Source organism: Blennius ocellaris, assembly GCF_963422515.1.
Source record: "Blennius ocellaris genome assembly, chromosome: 11".
Taxonomy (NCBI): Eukaryota; Metazoa; Chordata; class Actinopteri; order Blenniiformes; family Blenniidae; genus Blennius; species Blennius ocellaris.
In genome coordinates, this window is record NC_137660.1 from 27146878 (window position 1) to 27162448 (window position 15571).

The 15571-nt window shown below is 41.9% G+C and overlaps 1 protein-coding gene across 1 annotated transcript in view; it reads left to right on the forward strand.

Moving 5' to 3' along the window:
• abcc8 (ATP-binding cassette, sub-family C (CFTR/MRP), member 8) overlaps positions 1-15571 on the forward strand; it is a 72702-nt gene that overhangs the window by 47524 nt on the left and 9607 nt on the right. Inside the window, exons 19-28 of the mRNA XM_080505469.1 lie at positions 1776-1820; positions 2180-2278; positions 5602-5686; positions 6022-6102; positions 6857-6994; positions 7846-7971; positions 8170-8266; positions 10317-10564; positions 14454-14620; positions 15331-15558. Of these exons, the coding sequence (XP_080361595.1) occupies positions 1776-1820; positions 2180-2278; positions 5602-5686; positions 6022-6102; positions 6857-6994; positions 7846-7971; positions 8170-8266; positions 10317-10564; positions 14454-14620; positions 15331-15558 (1314 nt within the window). The remainder of the gene's footprint in view (positions 1-1775; positions 1821-2179; positions 2279-5601; positions 5687-6021; positions 6103-6856; positions 6995-7845; positions 7972-8169; positions 8267-10316; positions 10565-14453; positions 14621-15330; positions 15559-15571) is intronic.

The following is a 15571-nucleotide window of genomic DNA, read 5'->3' on the forward strand; positions in this document are numbered from 1 at the left end:
TTATTGTATTATAATAAGAATAATGTTACTGTAATTGAACTACTATATATATATATATATATATATACATATATATTTATTTCTATTATCATTAATTCCTACCAGACATCTTTCTATACACACCGAATTACACACACACTTATATGCAAAATATAAACATACACGTGTACGTAAACACTTTCATTGTAATCTATATAAATAAATGAATCAGCATTATATGACATATAAACAAATAATCTATGTCCCCTAGATAATACAAATAAATAAAATCTACCCTCTTAACAATTTTATTATAAGAGTAAAAATTGTAATCGATAATCTGAATTATATTTTACAATTAAAATTTTTATAGCTAAATTCATTAGATCGACGTAAGAACAACAGGAATTGACCTTATTCACATATTCCTCCGACTGTGTGGCGACGTGGAGGAATCAGATGCCATAAAAAGTAAAAGTTACGTGAATCTTAAATATTATGTCGTTGAAAAGCGTCGACTGAAAAACCTCATCCTCATCCTCATCATCAGGTAGTGGAAAACTAGTGTGCAACTGCTATTCAATGTTTCACTGCTCTTTTTATTTGCACATTATAGAATCCAGCAGAACCAGGCTATTAAGATGAACATTACATTCGATTGGTTTATTGTTTCCACATCCAGTCTCACCCAAACCCCCCGGAACCATTGAGTTTGTCTGGAATTCAGATTAACTAAACTATTTTTAGGGACCTCGTAAAAGACGGCCCGGCCATCGGCAGGTCCCTTTTGTAATTCGTACGCCGCCGACAGTGCCGGGCCTCCGAAGGATCGTAGAGACTGGCGAAAAATTTATTAAAATGTAAAAACCTACCCCAACGGTGCAATATTGGCTCTCTAGCGCCACCTAGAAAAACTATATCCCCCACCACCGTCCGTAGGAATGTCGTACACATATGCAATGAACACGAAATGTGTTCGTCTCGTCGAGACCTACAACTCACGCGCTCTAACGTTTGACCTAACTCCAACAGGAAGTCCGCTATTTGCCTTTCAAAGTAAGATTTCCACCCAAAAAAGCCCAAACAGAAAATCTAACTAGTCACAGGGCGAAGGTCGTATTGGTTCAACGAACATATCTGGAAATAGAGGAGATTGTTTACTTCAAAAATTTAGAGGGGATTTTCTTACCTAGTTTACATTAAAGTTCCGTCTTTCCTTTGAGGCGGAACCCGGTTTGATCAAGAATAAAGCCTGTAAAAGATTTAGTCGCGTCTGATCAAGCAAACGATCTAAATTCATTTGATTAACTAATCAAACGTCCCTAAAATACTCTTCTATTTTTTTTTTCTTTATACGTTTACGTTTCTATATTTGTTTAGCGGTTCACACTCCAACACAAACCAGAGATGCTGCAGAGGGACGGGATTCCGACGTGGAGAAGCAAACGTGTTGACGTACTAATATCAGTCCGAGGAATAAGATCCTCGGAGCCGCATGCAGACGGCTCGATGTTTGATTTCCATGTCGGCGAAATTATTTTTAGGGGGTTATGGTGGGGGTGGAGGGGGGTACGATCCTGGCTAATGATAGCTGTGCTCATGTAGGGCAGTGGAGAGCTTGTTTGCTTGTCGGGCTGCCGGGCGGAGGCATGACTGCCATAGTGAAGGAAAAGTATCTGGGTCTGTCTGAATGTTTGTTTTCTGTTAATCATCATAAGAGTGGCGGTGGAGTCTCTCTGCCGGCTCCCATCTCTTGCCGTGTGTCTGACATGTTTGTTTGTTTGTTTGTTTGTCAGCCCCACCGACAGAGAGCGGGACGCAGCCGGCGACGGACAGATCAGGTGAGTCCGGCTGGTCGCCATGGTGACCCGTCACCATCACCAGCAGAGACACGGTGTGAGCTTCTAAGTCGAATTCACCGGGTAAAATCCATCTGCTGGCACACTTAATCCCCCCCCCCCCCTCCCCCGAAACGCCTGGGCTGCGTATTGACTTCACAAATACATCCGAGCCTCTAATGATCCCTGAAGTGACTCTTTATGGACCGGCGCCACTCAAACGCAACACCGGCTCACACTTCACACTTGTCAATAAAAAAATAGAATAGATAAAACTAAAGTCTTTAACGAGTTGAATTTGAACGTGAGGATTGTTGTTGTGTGTGTTTGACGCCTCTGCATGTGTCGTGAACGGCCGGTAGGAAGAGAGGCGCGGTGGCCTACGCCTCCCAGAAGCCCTGGCTGCTGAACGCCAGCGTGGTGGAGAACATCACCTTCGAGATGCCCATGATCAAGTCCAGGTGAGTCGTGCACGGCTTCATCTTTAAATTCGGTCAGATTCTCCTCAACTGTCTCCCCCATACTTGGATATCCTTTTACTAATTGGCGTTTGGAAACTGGAAACGCAGAGTTTTTAAATATAGAGCTCCATCTGAGATCTGTTACATGTCTGCACTGCTTCGAGACGTCTTCATCGCCTTTCCTTAAAGCCGTCTGTCTCATTAACCTCACGGGTTTTTGAAATATTGTTGCAGTGGGAAGATTTATTTTTTTATTTAACTTTTTTAGTTTTTTTATTTAAATTCTATTTTTATTTTTAGTTTAATTTTAAAATTTTAATTTTAATTTTAATTTTAATTTTAATTATTATTTTTATTTGTATTTTTTTTCATTTTTATTTTTTATTTACATTTTTATTTATTTATTTATTCATTCTTTTTTTTTTTTTTTTTTTTTTTTTATCTGACACGATCCCGATCATAGCATGAAGCAGTTCACTATATTTCTGAGTTCCAGCTCCATGTGACCCAATGTTTCATGCATTTGAAGATACAAATAGTGTCGTAAGAATCCACTGTCATGATATTGTTGAAATGACATTCAAATTTCAGGTTTTCCACACGTTAGAAAAGGTCATTAAAATATACACTTCTTAATTACTTTGTCACACTAACAAAGACAGAGATTTCGATTTCTGGTTATTTATAAATTATAATATCTTTATTTTTTTTGGGGTGGGGGGCTACTTTAGGTTAAATTGCGTTGCGATGTTGCCCCTGAAATAACATGAATTTTACACCCCTGGTTTAGATGTTAACCAGCAGACAAAGCAGAAGTGGCTTTAGAAGTGGCTCTCGGAGGCGAGTTATTCAATCAGGAGGCTTCTGGTGCCATTAAGGAGGCCGAGCGGTGCAGCTGCACCTGAAACACTTTACATTTATTATTCAGACAGACAAGCTGAGCAAAGCGCTAATGGAGGGGAAAGCCTTAATGTGGCACAGACAAGCATTTTAACAGACTTTTTTCTTCCCTTAATAATGAATAAGAGCTCTTTTTAAAGAGGGGATAAAATACTGCAGGCTGTTTTTTTGTTGTTTTTTAGTTTTTTTTTTAAAGGACCTTTCAGTCCAATCTGCTTGAATTAAATGTCATAAACTAAATGTCGAAGAGTCAAACGGCATCTTAAAATTACCATAAAAAATCTCTCTAAAAGTTCGAATTAAAAAAAAAGGACGATTATGAACTTTATGGAAGATTCATAGTTGGTCTGATACACCTGGTAGTCGAATATTAAATGACATTTTATATATATATATATATATATATATATATATATATATATATATATATATATATATTGAATCTTGTGTCTAAACCTGATGCCTTCCTCTTTATATATTGATGCGGACCTATTCATTAATATGCATTATCTGGCATTAATTATTGACTTTCATCCCGTGATCCCGTCGTCGTTGTTGATCGCAATTAAAAACCTCATTTAAAATCGCCTGGCAGGTTTTCCTCCATTATAACAAGGTGATCTTACTGCTGTCAGGCTGAAGTGTGAAGACAAAAAAAATCAAGAAAGAAAGAAAGAAAGAGGCTCGAACCACCTTGTTATTTCCCCCCCCCCGAGGCCACGGTTGTAATTAGATGAGCTTAACTCTGATTAACTAGTTGGAGTCGAGACAAAGAAGACAATTAGTGGGTCTGTAAATAAACAAGCAACCTGCAGTCAATGATTCAGACTGTTGGTGTGCCAAGTGGTTCAGATGTAACACAGACACACACACACACACACACGCACAACAAATGGTCCCTGTGAGAGGCCACTTGCCTGCATTTACAGTAACATCCTCGCCCTCCGCCGGGTCTAATGGACTGTTTTCTTAATGTAACGCTCCGCCGGGTCGGGTTCCTGCAGAGATGCTCTCATAAAACAGACCCTCTGCTCTTGCCGGCACGTTAGTCCTGCCGGTTAAATTGTAATTACAAGCAATTCGGCGACGAACGAGACTATAGAACAGGGGTGTCAAACATGCGGCCCGGGGGCCAGAAGCGGCCCGCCAGACGATCTAATCCGGCCCGCCGTGTTATTATTTTTTTTTAATTTAAAGTATAAAAATGAAAACTGACAGAGGCTGATCAAAAAACACTCGATTGGCAAAAATGACATTCAAAACCTCCCTTTGGTCAGAATTTGACTTCCATTAATGCATCTGTGGAGGTCACATGACGCAACACCTTTCACAATAAAACAACGAGTCCAACTTATGAGAAGTGATACTTTAGACACGTAAACTCAAAACAATGTCCAGATGATGACAAATTGTTTTAATCCCGAATACGATATCCAGATACAGGCGACTGAGGGTTTGTTTTTTTTTTGGTGTTTTTTTTTGCAAATAATATCTGATTAACTTTAATATGTAAATTTCAGAATAGACTGGCAAATTCTTGCAGCTACAAAAGAATCAAAAGAAGGAAAGACTTTGCATTTGTCCATATCTGCAGTTTAATATGTGATGTTTGACTTGTTGGGCCTCCAGAGGTCAGATCAGGTTGATGTGGCCCCTCAACTGAAATGATTTTGACGCCCCTGCTATAGAACATCTGAGGCGAGAAAATACAAATGAATATTCAAAAGTGTAAACGGCGGCAGATGGGTGGCGTATGTGAAGAGGTTCTGACTGCCAAAACCAATGATTTTCTAGTTTCTCCGTGTTTGTAGGTGGCGCTGTGGAGCCGTTCTGCCCCACCCGTGTCCGAAAACAATTAAATACCTGATAAATGATATTTCATGAATTTTTTGCGAATTTTTTGTCAGAAATTCGAAGAAAACGTTGATTTCTCTGACGTTTTTCACTGTACTTTACCCAAATGTTTCATTAATATAGGATTTATGTTGAGATTGCAGTCATTTTCAACTGTTATTGGGGGTTTTTCTGTGTGAAAATATCCACATTTTCATCACGTACACTCTGCACCACAACAAAGACGAACTTCAATTTCTAAATATAAAGGGTATCGTGAGACTACTATACCTGGTCCAGCCCATAAAAGATGCTTTATCGAGGCCACTCAACAGTTTCGTTCTGTCTGATTCTGAAGTCTGATCATCCTCGCTGCGTAGAACTCTTTCAAGGTGACTCACGGAGGGTCCTGAAGTTCTTTTCCTTCCCTGCACACATAATAGGAGGCGACGTGTAATTCAAGTACGCGTCGAAATATGACATTTGCGCTGATAAAATTAGAGCGGGACCTTCCGTCTAACATTACCTGCCGCCTCTCATCCGTCTTCTGTGTCTCGTTTTTTTTTTTTTTTTTTTTTTGTTCCCGGCAGATACAAGACGGTCATCGAGGCCTGCTCGCTGCAGCCCGACATCGATATCCTTCCACAGGGGGACCAGACAGAAGTCGGGGAGCGGGTTAGTGCCACGGCAACGTTTGACATTTATAGTTCCTGCATCTGGCTGCAGCTCCCGCTGTGGCTCTTTGACATCGCTGGTTTGTCATCATTACTGTGCAGCAGTGTGTGTGTGTGTGTGTGTGTGTGTGTGTGTGTGTGTGTGGACCTCGTTCAGCCACAAAAACACTGTCATGTCGGATTTCTTGCAATGCAGGAGATAAAGCGAGATCTCCTCCTGCTCCTCCGAGGGCTAAGCGCTGCTCACGCAGAGTTGGAGATGTCATGGTGGAAATCAATCTCCTCTTTGTGTCCAAATCTATTTGAGTGGTGTTTTTTTTTTTTCCTGTGCTGCAGGGCATCATCCTGTCAGGCGGGCAGAAGCAGCGGATCAGTGTAGCCAGAGCCTTGTACCAGCAGACCAACGTGGTGTTCCTGGTGAGCATGCAACACAAACTTTGTGAGGGGTTTATTTATTTATTTATTTATTTATTTTTTACTTCCCAGGTCTCGTAATCAATGGGAGCAAGTGAAAGAACAAAAAGATCCGCATCATTTCTTAATTCTAAATTGTTGAAATGCATAAACATCACGTAACCTTGTCAAAGTAACATTGACTTAATAATTAAATTATTTTTCCCAGACCTACTAATTACTATCTAGTGGATTAGGAGTAGTGGTGCCATGAGAGCTAGTAAACTAGCGTTAGCCTCAAAAAGCCGCGCCGTCGGGGTGAATTTGTAAAAAAAAAAAAAAAAAACACCCAGAATCCAACCGTTCATTGTATTTTTGCAACCGAAAGGTTTCATTGAAATTGTCTTCATGTTGAGATTGTTGTTATTTTCAATTGTAATGGTTTGTCTTTTGAGAAAATATAGACATTGTCACCACGTACACTCTGTACCACGACAAAGAAAAACTTTCAACTTGAGATTTAAAGGTTATTGTGGCGCTATTTTACCGGTCCGGCCCACTTGAGATGAAATTAGGCTGTTTGTGGCTCCCGAATTATAAATCTGCTTTATACAGAGCTGAGAGCAAAGAATAACTGAATCCAGGAAGGTTTCAGTGAATGTGGTCGTGTTAAAGATGCCTTGTTACAGACGCGAGCCCGAGGAAGCCACAGCGTGAGGATTAACTTGTTCATCATGCTGTGTAGGCCTCTTTCACTAGTTAATATGTGTTTTTGTAGGATGACCCATTTTCTGCCTTAGACATCCACCTGAGCGACCACCTGATGCAGGACGGCATCCTGAAGCTCCTGAGGGAGGAGAAGAGGACGGTGGTGCTGGTCACGCACAAGCTGCAGTACCTGCCACACGCCGACTGGGTAGGGGGCGAATCCACGGGTTCTAAAACACACAGACGATTAAACATTTAAATTGAATAAAAAACGATTTTTTAAAATTGAAATATAAAAAGTTGACATAGGAGAATCGATCAATAAATTAATACATTAATTAATACGTTTATTTATTTATTTACCATAATAAATAAATAAATAAATCAAATGTATTTATTCAGAATAATTAATAGATAAATATTGAAATAAAAAATATTTATTTATTTATTTATTTATTTTATTTTTATTTATCTATTTGTTTATTTGTTTATTTGTTTGTTTAAATGAATAAATGAATAAATTAAATGAGGGTAAGGCTAATGTGTACATTTATTTATTTATTTATTTGTTTATTAAAATGAATAAATGAAACGAGCGTAAGGCTAATGTGTATGTTTGTTATTTATTTATTTATTTATTTAGTAACATGAATAAACGAAATGAGGGTAAGGCTAATGTGTATGTTATTTATTTAAATGAACAAATGAAATGAGGGTAAGGCTAATGTGTATGTATGTTTATTTATTTATTTATTAAAATGAATAAATGAAACGAGCGTAAGGCTAATGTGTATGTTTGTTTATTTATTTATTTATTTATTTATTTAGTAACATGAATAAACGAAACGAGGGTAAGGCTAATGTGTATGTTATTTATTTAAATGAACAAATGAAATGAGGGTAAGGCTAATGTGTAACGTGCGACCGTACCTGTGACTTACTACATCTGCAGTTTGTCTTTTTCCAAGGTTTTTTTTTTTTTCTTCTCTTTTTTAAGATTTGCAGCCGGCCTAGCCCAGTAAATATTGTCTTTCCGTGTTCCCCTGCCATCGACATCAGATCATCGCCATGAAAGACGGGACCATCCAGACCGAAGGGACGCTGAAGGACATCCAGAACGCTCAGCCCGAGCTCTTCGACCAGTGGAAGACCTTGATGCACCGTCAGGACCAGGAGTTCGAGAAGGTAATGAATCATTTATTTTATTTCTTAATTAATAACCACTAATGAGCCTCTGAAAAACCACCTAATAGTCTTTAACTTGTTCCTGAAAGCATTTGGACTGAGGCGTGGAGGATTTAGCGACGAGTGTTTGATTAACAGGTTTTTTTTAAGTCTCTCTGGGATAAATTAATTTGCTGCGCATTCTAATGGCTCCCCCAGGAGACGGTGGCCGAGAACACCACCGACCTGGAGAGGAAGAACCTGCGTAGGGCCATGTACTCCAGAGAGGCGGCGCGGACCGAAGAGGACGAGGAAGGTGAGCGGGACGGAACCCAACGACCGCAGTCCACCATTTTCAGCCTCGTTCTCGTGCTCAGGCCCCAGTTTATTAAAAAAAAAAATACTATTTAACAAGCTTTTTGTGAGCTGAGGTGCTGGCGGCTGTCTTATTTGTGTGTCATGTGTTGTTTCCCGCGTGCCGGCGGCGCCCCAGAGTGGACTTGTGCAGTGGCGTCGGTACCGGGCGCCGCCCTGGCGTTCGATCGACCAGGTGTGGCCAGAACGTCACGGTTTGACCCAAAGAACGGAGGGCGAAGCGGGAAAAAAAAAAAATTTGCTTGTGGCATCGTGAGGCTGCGGCCAGTTGCAGATGTGCCGTCATTTTAGAAGCTCGTCATCCATTTAGTGTGTCCTTTCTTTCTTTCTGTCTTGTTTTTTTTTTTTAGCATGTCCTTTCGCTAGGCACTGCTTGAATGTCTTTATAGTTTATAGGCCGATTTCAAAATAAAACTCTCGTACGGGTGGGCGTCCTCCATTAGCTTTAGCTTCTCTCAACCGGTACGGCGTCTCTGAAAGGACAAACTTAGTGGATCACATACACGATGCGCATGTATAACAATATAGTTTTGCGAGATCCCGAGATAGTTTGGGGTTTTTTTCCTCCTCTTTTTTTTATTCTTTGTATTCGTTCCTCCTGTTCCTGAAAGCCAGTTGAGATCGGGGGCGTCAAACTCATGCTAGTTCAGGGGCCACGTTTAAAAAAAAAAAAAAAAAAAGTCTAAAAACTAAACAATTAGTATTGAAAGTTTTCGCTGTCGTGTAAATGGGGCCGTAACGATGCCTTCTTGTTTCTGGGATTCTGGTTTTCAGCCACAGGTTGAACGGCTAACGAGGCTAATGCTACTCCGCCGTATTCCAGCTTGATCGTTCGCTGATGGCCTCTTCCGAATTTGCTTGGTGTTTTTTTTTTTTTTTTGGGGGGGGGGGGGGGGGGGGGGGTTGTCACGGGCTTCCATCCAGCCACAGGGGGGCCCTCGGTTCTGGCCCCCGGCCCTTCTGTTTGACGCCCCTGCTTTTAGCGTACGGTTCCAGGCGACGACAGAAGCCGTGCGGTTTGCCGTCACGCTGTCACTCCACATCTCTTCTTCTCTTGTGCTTCCGGCATGTCCGAGCCTCCCAGACGCCCGCCTGCAGCTTCGTGCTCCACAGTTTTACTGCATGATGTCATTTATTTATTTATTCATTTAAATGTATTGACCTGAGGGGTGAGGACCAGACGGGAGGTTCTCACCCTCTCGTGCCCCTCTGGAGACGCACAGCAATGGAGTGAATGGTCTGCTCTGTGTTGTGTAGACTGTAGACTGTAGACTGTAGATTGTAGACTGTAGACTGTAGACTGTAGACTGTAGACTGTAGATTGTAGACTGTAGATTGTAAATTGTAGATTGTAGACTGTAGACTGTAGACTGTAGATTGTAGACTAGACTGTAGACTGTAGATTGTAGACTGTAGATTGTAGACTGTAGACTGTAGATTGTAGACTGTAGATTGTAGACTAGACTGTAGATTGTAGACTGTAGATTGTAGACTGTAGTTTGTAGACTGTAGTTTGTAGACTGTAGACTAGACTGTAGATTGTAGACTGTAGACTGAAGATTGTAGACTGTAGATTGTAGAACGTAGCCTGACGATTGTAGACTGTAGATTGTAGACTAGACTGTAGACTGCAGATTGTAGACTAGACTGTAGACTATATATTGTAGACTGAAGATTGTAGACTGTAGATTGTAGACTAGACTGTAGACTATAGATTGTAGACTATAGATTGTAGACTGTAGCCTGAAGATTGTAGACTGTAGATTGTAGACTAGACTGTAGACTGTAGACTGCAGATTGCAGACTGTAGACTATAGATTGTAGACTATAGATTGTAGACTGTAGATTGTAGACTGTAGACTTCTTCTTTTACATTTCTGTTCTGCTCTGTGCTGCGAGGTGTGACACAAAAACAACCAAAAAAAACCAGACAGAATAAAGGAACGGTAGGAAATGTTCGCCCTTTGACTCGCCGCTGTTTGTGACGGCAGAGGAGTCGGCGGAGAGCGACGACGACGACAACCTGTCACAGGTGATGCGGCAGCGGGCCACCATCCCCTGGCGCTCCTGCGGCACCTACCTGTCCTCCGCCGGGCCGCTCCTGCTCGCCCTGCTCCTCCTCTCGCAGCTCTTCAAGCACTCCCTCATGGTCGCCATCGACTACTGGCTGGCGCACTGGACGTCGCACGTCATCGCGGCGAAGATCGAGGCGAGGGCGCACAACTGCACCGTCGCCCAGGTGAGAGGGCGCTCGGCCTGATCGGGTAATCCCTTCACTGGTGTTGGTGGTGGGCTTGGCTCCGCCCACTTTGTCCTGGGTGTGGCTCAATGCGGACGAATCTGGGCATTTTTCATTTCTTCTGTAGCTAATATGGCAGTTATAACTAGAATAGAACAGAATAGAACAGAATAGAACAGAACAGAACAGAACAGAACAGAACAGAACAGAACAGAACAGAACAGAACAGAACTGAACTGAACTGAACTGAACTGAACTGAACTGAACTGAACAGAACTGAACTGAACTGAACTGAACTGAACTGAACTGAACTGAACTGAATAGAATAGAATAGAATAGAATAGAATAGAATAGAACAGAATGTAATAGAATAGAATAGAACAGAATGTAATAGAACAGAATGTAATAGAACAGAATGTAATAGAACAGAATGTAATAGAACAGAATAGAATAGAACAGAATAGAATAGAACAGAATAGAATAGAACAGAACAGAATAGAATATAACATAATCGAATCGAATAGAATAGAATAGAATAGAATAGAATAGATCAGATCCTGCAGAGTTTGATGGACGAATGCATTTTATTTTTATTTTTTTCGTAAAAATCCACCAAACTCAAAGGTCAAACGAAGAAGCAGCTGAACCGGCTGCAAGTTGCAGGTTAGAGTTTGTGGAAAAGTCTTGACTGACAGCTCTGATATTATTTAGTTTCCCCTTCAGCCACATGACCTCACTGGATCCTGTTTCTCCAAACACTCGGAGGGTCGAGGCGCCCCAGAGACATTTAGACAGGAAGTCAATGGGCTCCTGTGGTCGCTGGCTTGTTTTGATGGTTGATGGACACAGAGTTAAAATAAAAAAAATGTAAAATGCATGACTTCTCTATTGATGGCAGGAAAAATCTGAGGTGTTTCTTTACGAGTACCGAATAGAAATCATAACTGTATTTTTCCATCATGTTCTTAAATTAAACTTTTAAAAGGACAGTTGACGTGTTTCGATCTGGGGGGAGGGGGGGGGGGGGGGGGGGGGGGGGGACGACGACACGAGTTAAATCAGGCCGCAGTGAAATTACATGAAGGATTTTCTCATTAAATCTCTGGCGATTCTCTGAGCAGAGCTGACCTGAAACACAAACAGACTCCAGATGGAGCGTTCACTGACTCCCAACGGCGCTGCGTCATCTGCATATTAAAGCAATGTGTTTATTTATTTATTTATTTAAAAAAAAGACTGTGTCAAAACAGTGTGAGTCAGATCATGTATGACTGGTTGAAGTTGAAAACTTAAACTCAACGTCGCCGAGCGCCGTCGCGTCGATCGAGACCCCGAGTGGAACAACCCCTTGTTCTATTTACAATCCAGGATTTTGCCATCTTGCATTATATTTTTTTCCTTTTGACAGTTTGGCAGCGTCGCGCGATCAGGCCTGTAAACACACGACACACACACACACACATTGAGAGGAAGCAGGCAGGGTTGAACGTGAACGTATTAGTGGAGGCTAAGCTGCTTCATTCACACTCTGAGGTCACGGCAGCCGTTAGCGGGTTATCATGTTCCAGGACCGGGACGGCAACGCTTTTATGCAGACGTGTGTGTGTGTGTGTGTGTGTGTGTGTGTGTGTGTGTGTGTGTGTGTGTGTGTGTGTGTGTGTGTGTGTGTGTGTGTGTGTGTGTGTGTGTGTGTGTGTGTGTGTGTGTGTGTGTGTGAGTCCTGTGTACTGAAATACCAGGTTGCATTTCACACGGTCATCTGAAAGCTCCAGGCAGAAGTCATCTGGGGATAGAAGATCGAAAACACGCGGCCCCTCCACCTCCACCTCCACCTCACCGCGTCTCCGCTGCCATTTTTATTCAGGTCGGGCGCCGTGATGTCGAGTGAGTCCACGTGGAGGACACACACCGGACGTCCCGTCCTCCCCGCTGGACGCCCTCGTCTCTTCTTCACGTGAAGCCGAACGGCGGCGTCACAGTTATTTATCTTCCCAGCGGGGGGTCCGGCGCAAATTACCGACGGTCTTATTCTTAAGCCTGCGCTGTGTCATTTCTATTGATAGATAAACATTGTTTATGTAATTGATCTTGTGTTTTGAAATGAGTTAGGAAAGACTCTGGTTTTAGCGGGTTGTATTCATTCTTTTTTTTTTCTTTTTTCACACCTGACTTTTAACTTTTCCTGATTTTCAAGCCAGTATTTACCTAAACCTGTGACTTAAAATCCATTTATTTGTGCTCGTGATTGCAGATAAGTTTGCATTTCATACCTTTTGCTGCACATTTCCACTTAAAAAAAAAAAAAAGAAAAGTAAAATTGAAATGTGAATTAAACTAGTGTATATGTGAGGCAACAGTTTCATTGTCAAACAAAAGGGTCTGGTTCCTTGTCCGACATGGTTTTAGTTCTCTCACCTGATTAGAATTGATTCTCCACTATATGTTTACATACACTAATTAAAAAAAAAAAAAATTATTCAGAAAATCATTGTTATTTCACTGTTTATTTCTATATTCGAAGAGTCATTATTGTATTACAGCAATTTTTTTTTTTAAAGTTATTTGTGTACAAGTGATGTCCAAAGACGGATTATTTTAAGAATAACTCCGTTTGTTCCAGCGTGCAGGTTTCTGACTGGGCTGCATGGGCTAAAAATGGCCGACGTACACGAGGCTCAAATGGGCAAAACGAGAACCCCCCAAATCGGTTCCACGTAGAAATATTGACAAAAAGTAACATAACAGGAATATATCTTTGGTGTTACTTGTTTTTTAACTGAACTTTTGATCCATGCAACTTTGAATATGTTGAAATTTTTAATCTTTATGCAACTTTCAGTGTCACAAAGTGTCCAGACAAACTATTAAAACTATTTTCCCTCCACTGAAAAACAAACAATAACAAAGTTCAAATATTGATAGAAATACTCTGTCAGGACATCGCCCTTGTTTTTAAAGTATTCGTCGGCTGTCCTGAGAGTTTCAGTCAGAATTAGCTTGAACAGCTTGAATGTTGGGCGTCTTTTGCTGATTCCAGTTAAACGGGACGCGTTACTTTTCTTTAATATTCAGAATATCATGTTAATCCTCTCCCTGCATGCGGGACCCAGAGTCCTGTCCTCTTGTGTCGTACTGGTTAAATTAGTCCAGTTAAACAGTGTTTTAGTTCCCCTGCCTTCACACAAAATGTGCATAATCGAGCCTCTACATGTTTTGCAACAACGACGTTCAGAAGTCTTAAGCTTTAAACACAAAGTAAGGCCTAATATTCCCCTAGACTGTGGAACGCTCTGCCCCTCTCTCTGCGCCTGGCAGACTCTGTTATCTCTTTTAAAAAGGACTTGAAAACATGTTTATTTAGAAGAGCTTTTGGTTGATGGGTTTTTCGCTAGTGTCACTTTAATTTTACACATGTATATACATTCTATATTGTTGTTTTTACCTTTTCTCCCGTACAGCACTTTGTGATTTTATCTGTGAAAAGAGCTTTATAAATACATTTTACTTATTTACTTACATACTTACTAATATTCCCACTGGAGCTTCAGCGGGGGGATTTTTCGTGGATCATCTTTGCACCGTAAATCAAGTCGACACAACCAGAAATGTTACAGGTTTGTTGTGCAGCATCTGTGCACAATTAAACTAAACCCCCCCCCCCCAAAAAAAAGAATGCGTCTCAGACGGAATCCTGTTTTGAACATGTGTCGTTCTCACGTTGTCAGATAAGCTTTGAGACGCTCCGCTGGCTTTTTGTCACGTCGCTTCAGCTCGTTTCCAACCAGGCGCGGGTTAATTGTGCTTATAATTACAAGTGCAAGCAAAAAACGAGCTGAGTGGCAGGATTGACGACCCCCCTTCCTCCCCCCTCCCTCGGTTTGTGTTCCAGGACTGTGGCTTCAGCCACTCCTGGTACCTCTCGGTGTTCAGCGTGCTCTGCTGCCTCGGCATCGTCCTCTGCCTCGCCACCTCGGTGGCGGTGGAGTGGACCGGCCTCAAAGTGGCCAAGGAGCTCCACCACTGCCTGCTGAGCAAGATCATCCTGGCCCCCATGAGGTAGGAGTGTGTGTGTGTGTGCGTGTGTGTGTGTGTGTGCGTGCTGCCCCCAGCTCAACAAAACAAACAAAAAACAAGCGCCGGTCCTGCTTGTGTACACGTCATTTATCGACAGGCGAATCATTTATAAGAGGAAACCCGGTTAAAAGTTCCTTTTACCCGCCTCATTACTCAGAGTACCATCTGCTTTCCCTTCCCGGGAGATACCGCTCACCACACGCACACACACACACACACACACACACACACACACACACATGCACACACACGCTCTGCAGGTAGCCCATAAATCACACCGAAGACTTTAAACTGAACCCACAGGAAATCTACACTATGCTTTAATTTCACCGTTTAATCAAGGCATTGATCCTATTTTAAGTGGAGTTCTCACTACTTCTTTTATTATTATTGTAATTTTTACATTATATACAACAAAAGCAAAACATAAGAACAAATCATACAAAAGAACAGAACAACCAGAAGACATTCACGTTAAATAAAATTAAATTTGAGTCCCCGATCATGAAGGATCCGTTTCCTTTGAAGAAAACGGAATCCACTTTTCACCTTTAAAAAAAAAAAAAAAAGTCAGTTCTATTCTTTTAGAATCTCCTTTAACCACATCCATCCAGTGTTTAAGGCGGAGTTTCAGTTTTTTGGTTATCACAGTTTTACACAGGTGTTTTGTTTTTGCCCCCCCCCCCCACCAGGCTCTTTGAGACGACGCCGCTCGGCAGCATCCTCAACCGGTTCTCCACGGACACCAACACCATCGACCAGCACATCCCCACCACCCTGGAGTGCCTGAGCCGCTCCACCCTGCTGTGCGTCTCCGCCCTGGGCGTCATCGCCTACGTGACGCCCGTCTTCCTCATCGCCCTGCTGCCGCTGGCCGTCACCTGCTACTTCATCCAGAAGTACTTCCGCGTGGCGTCCAGGTGAGTGGAGAAG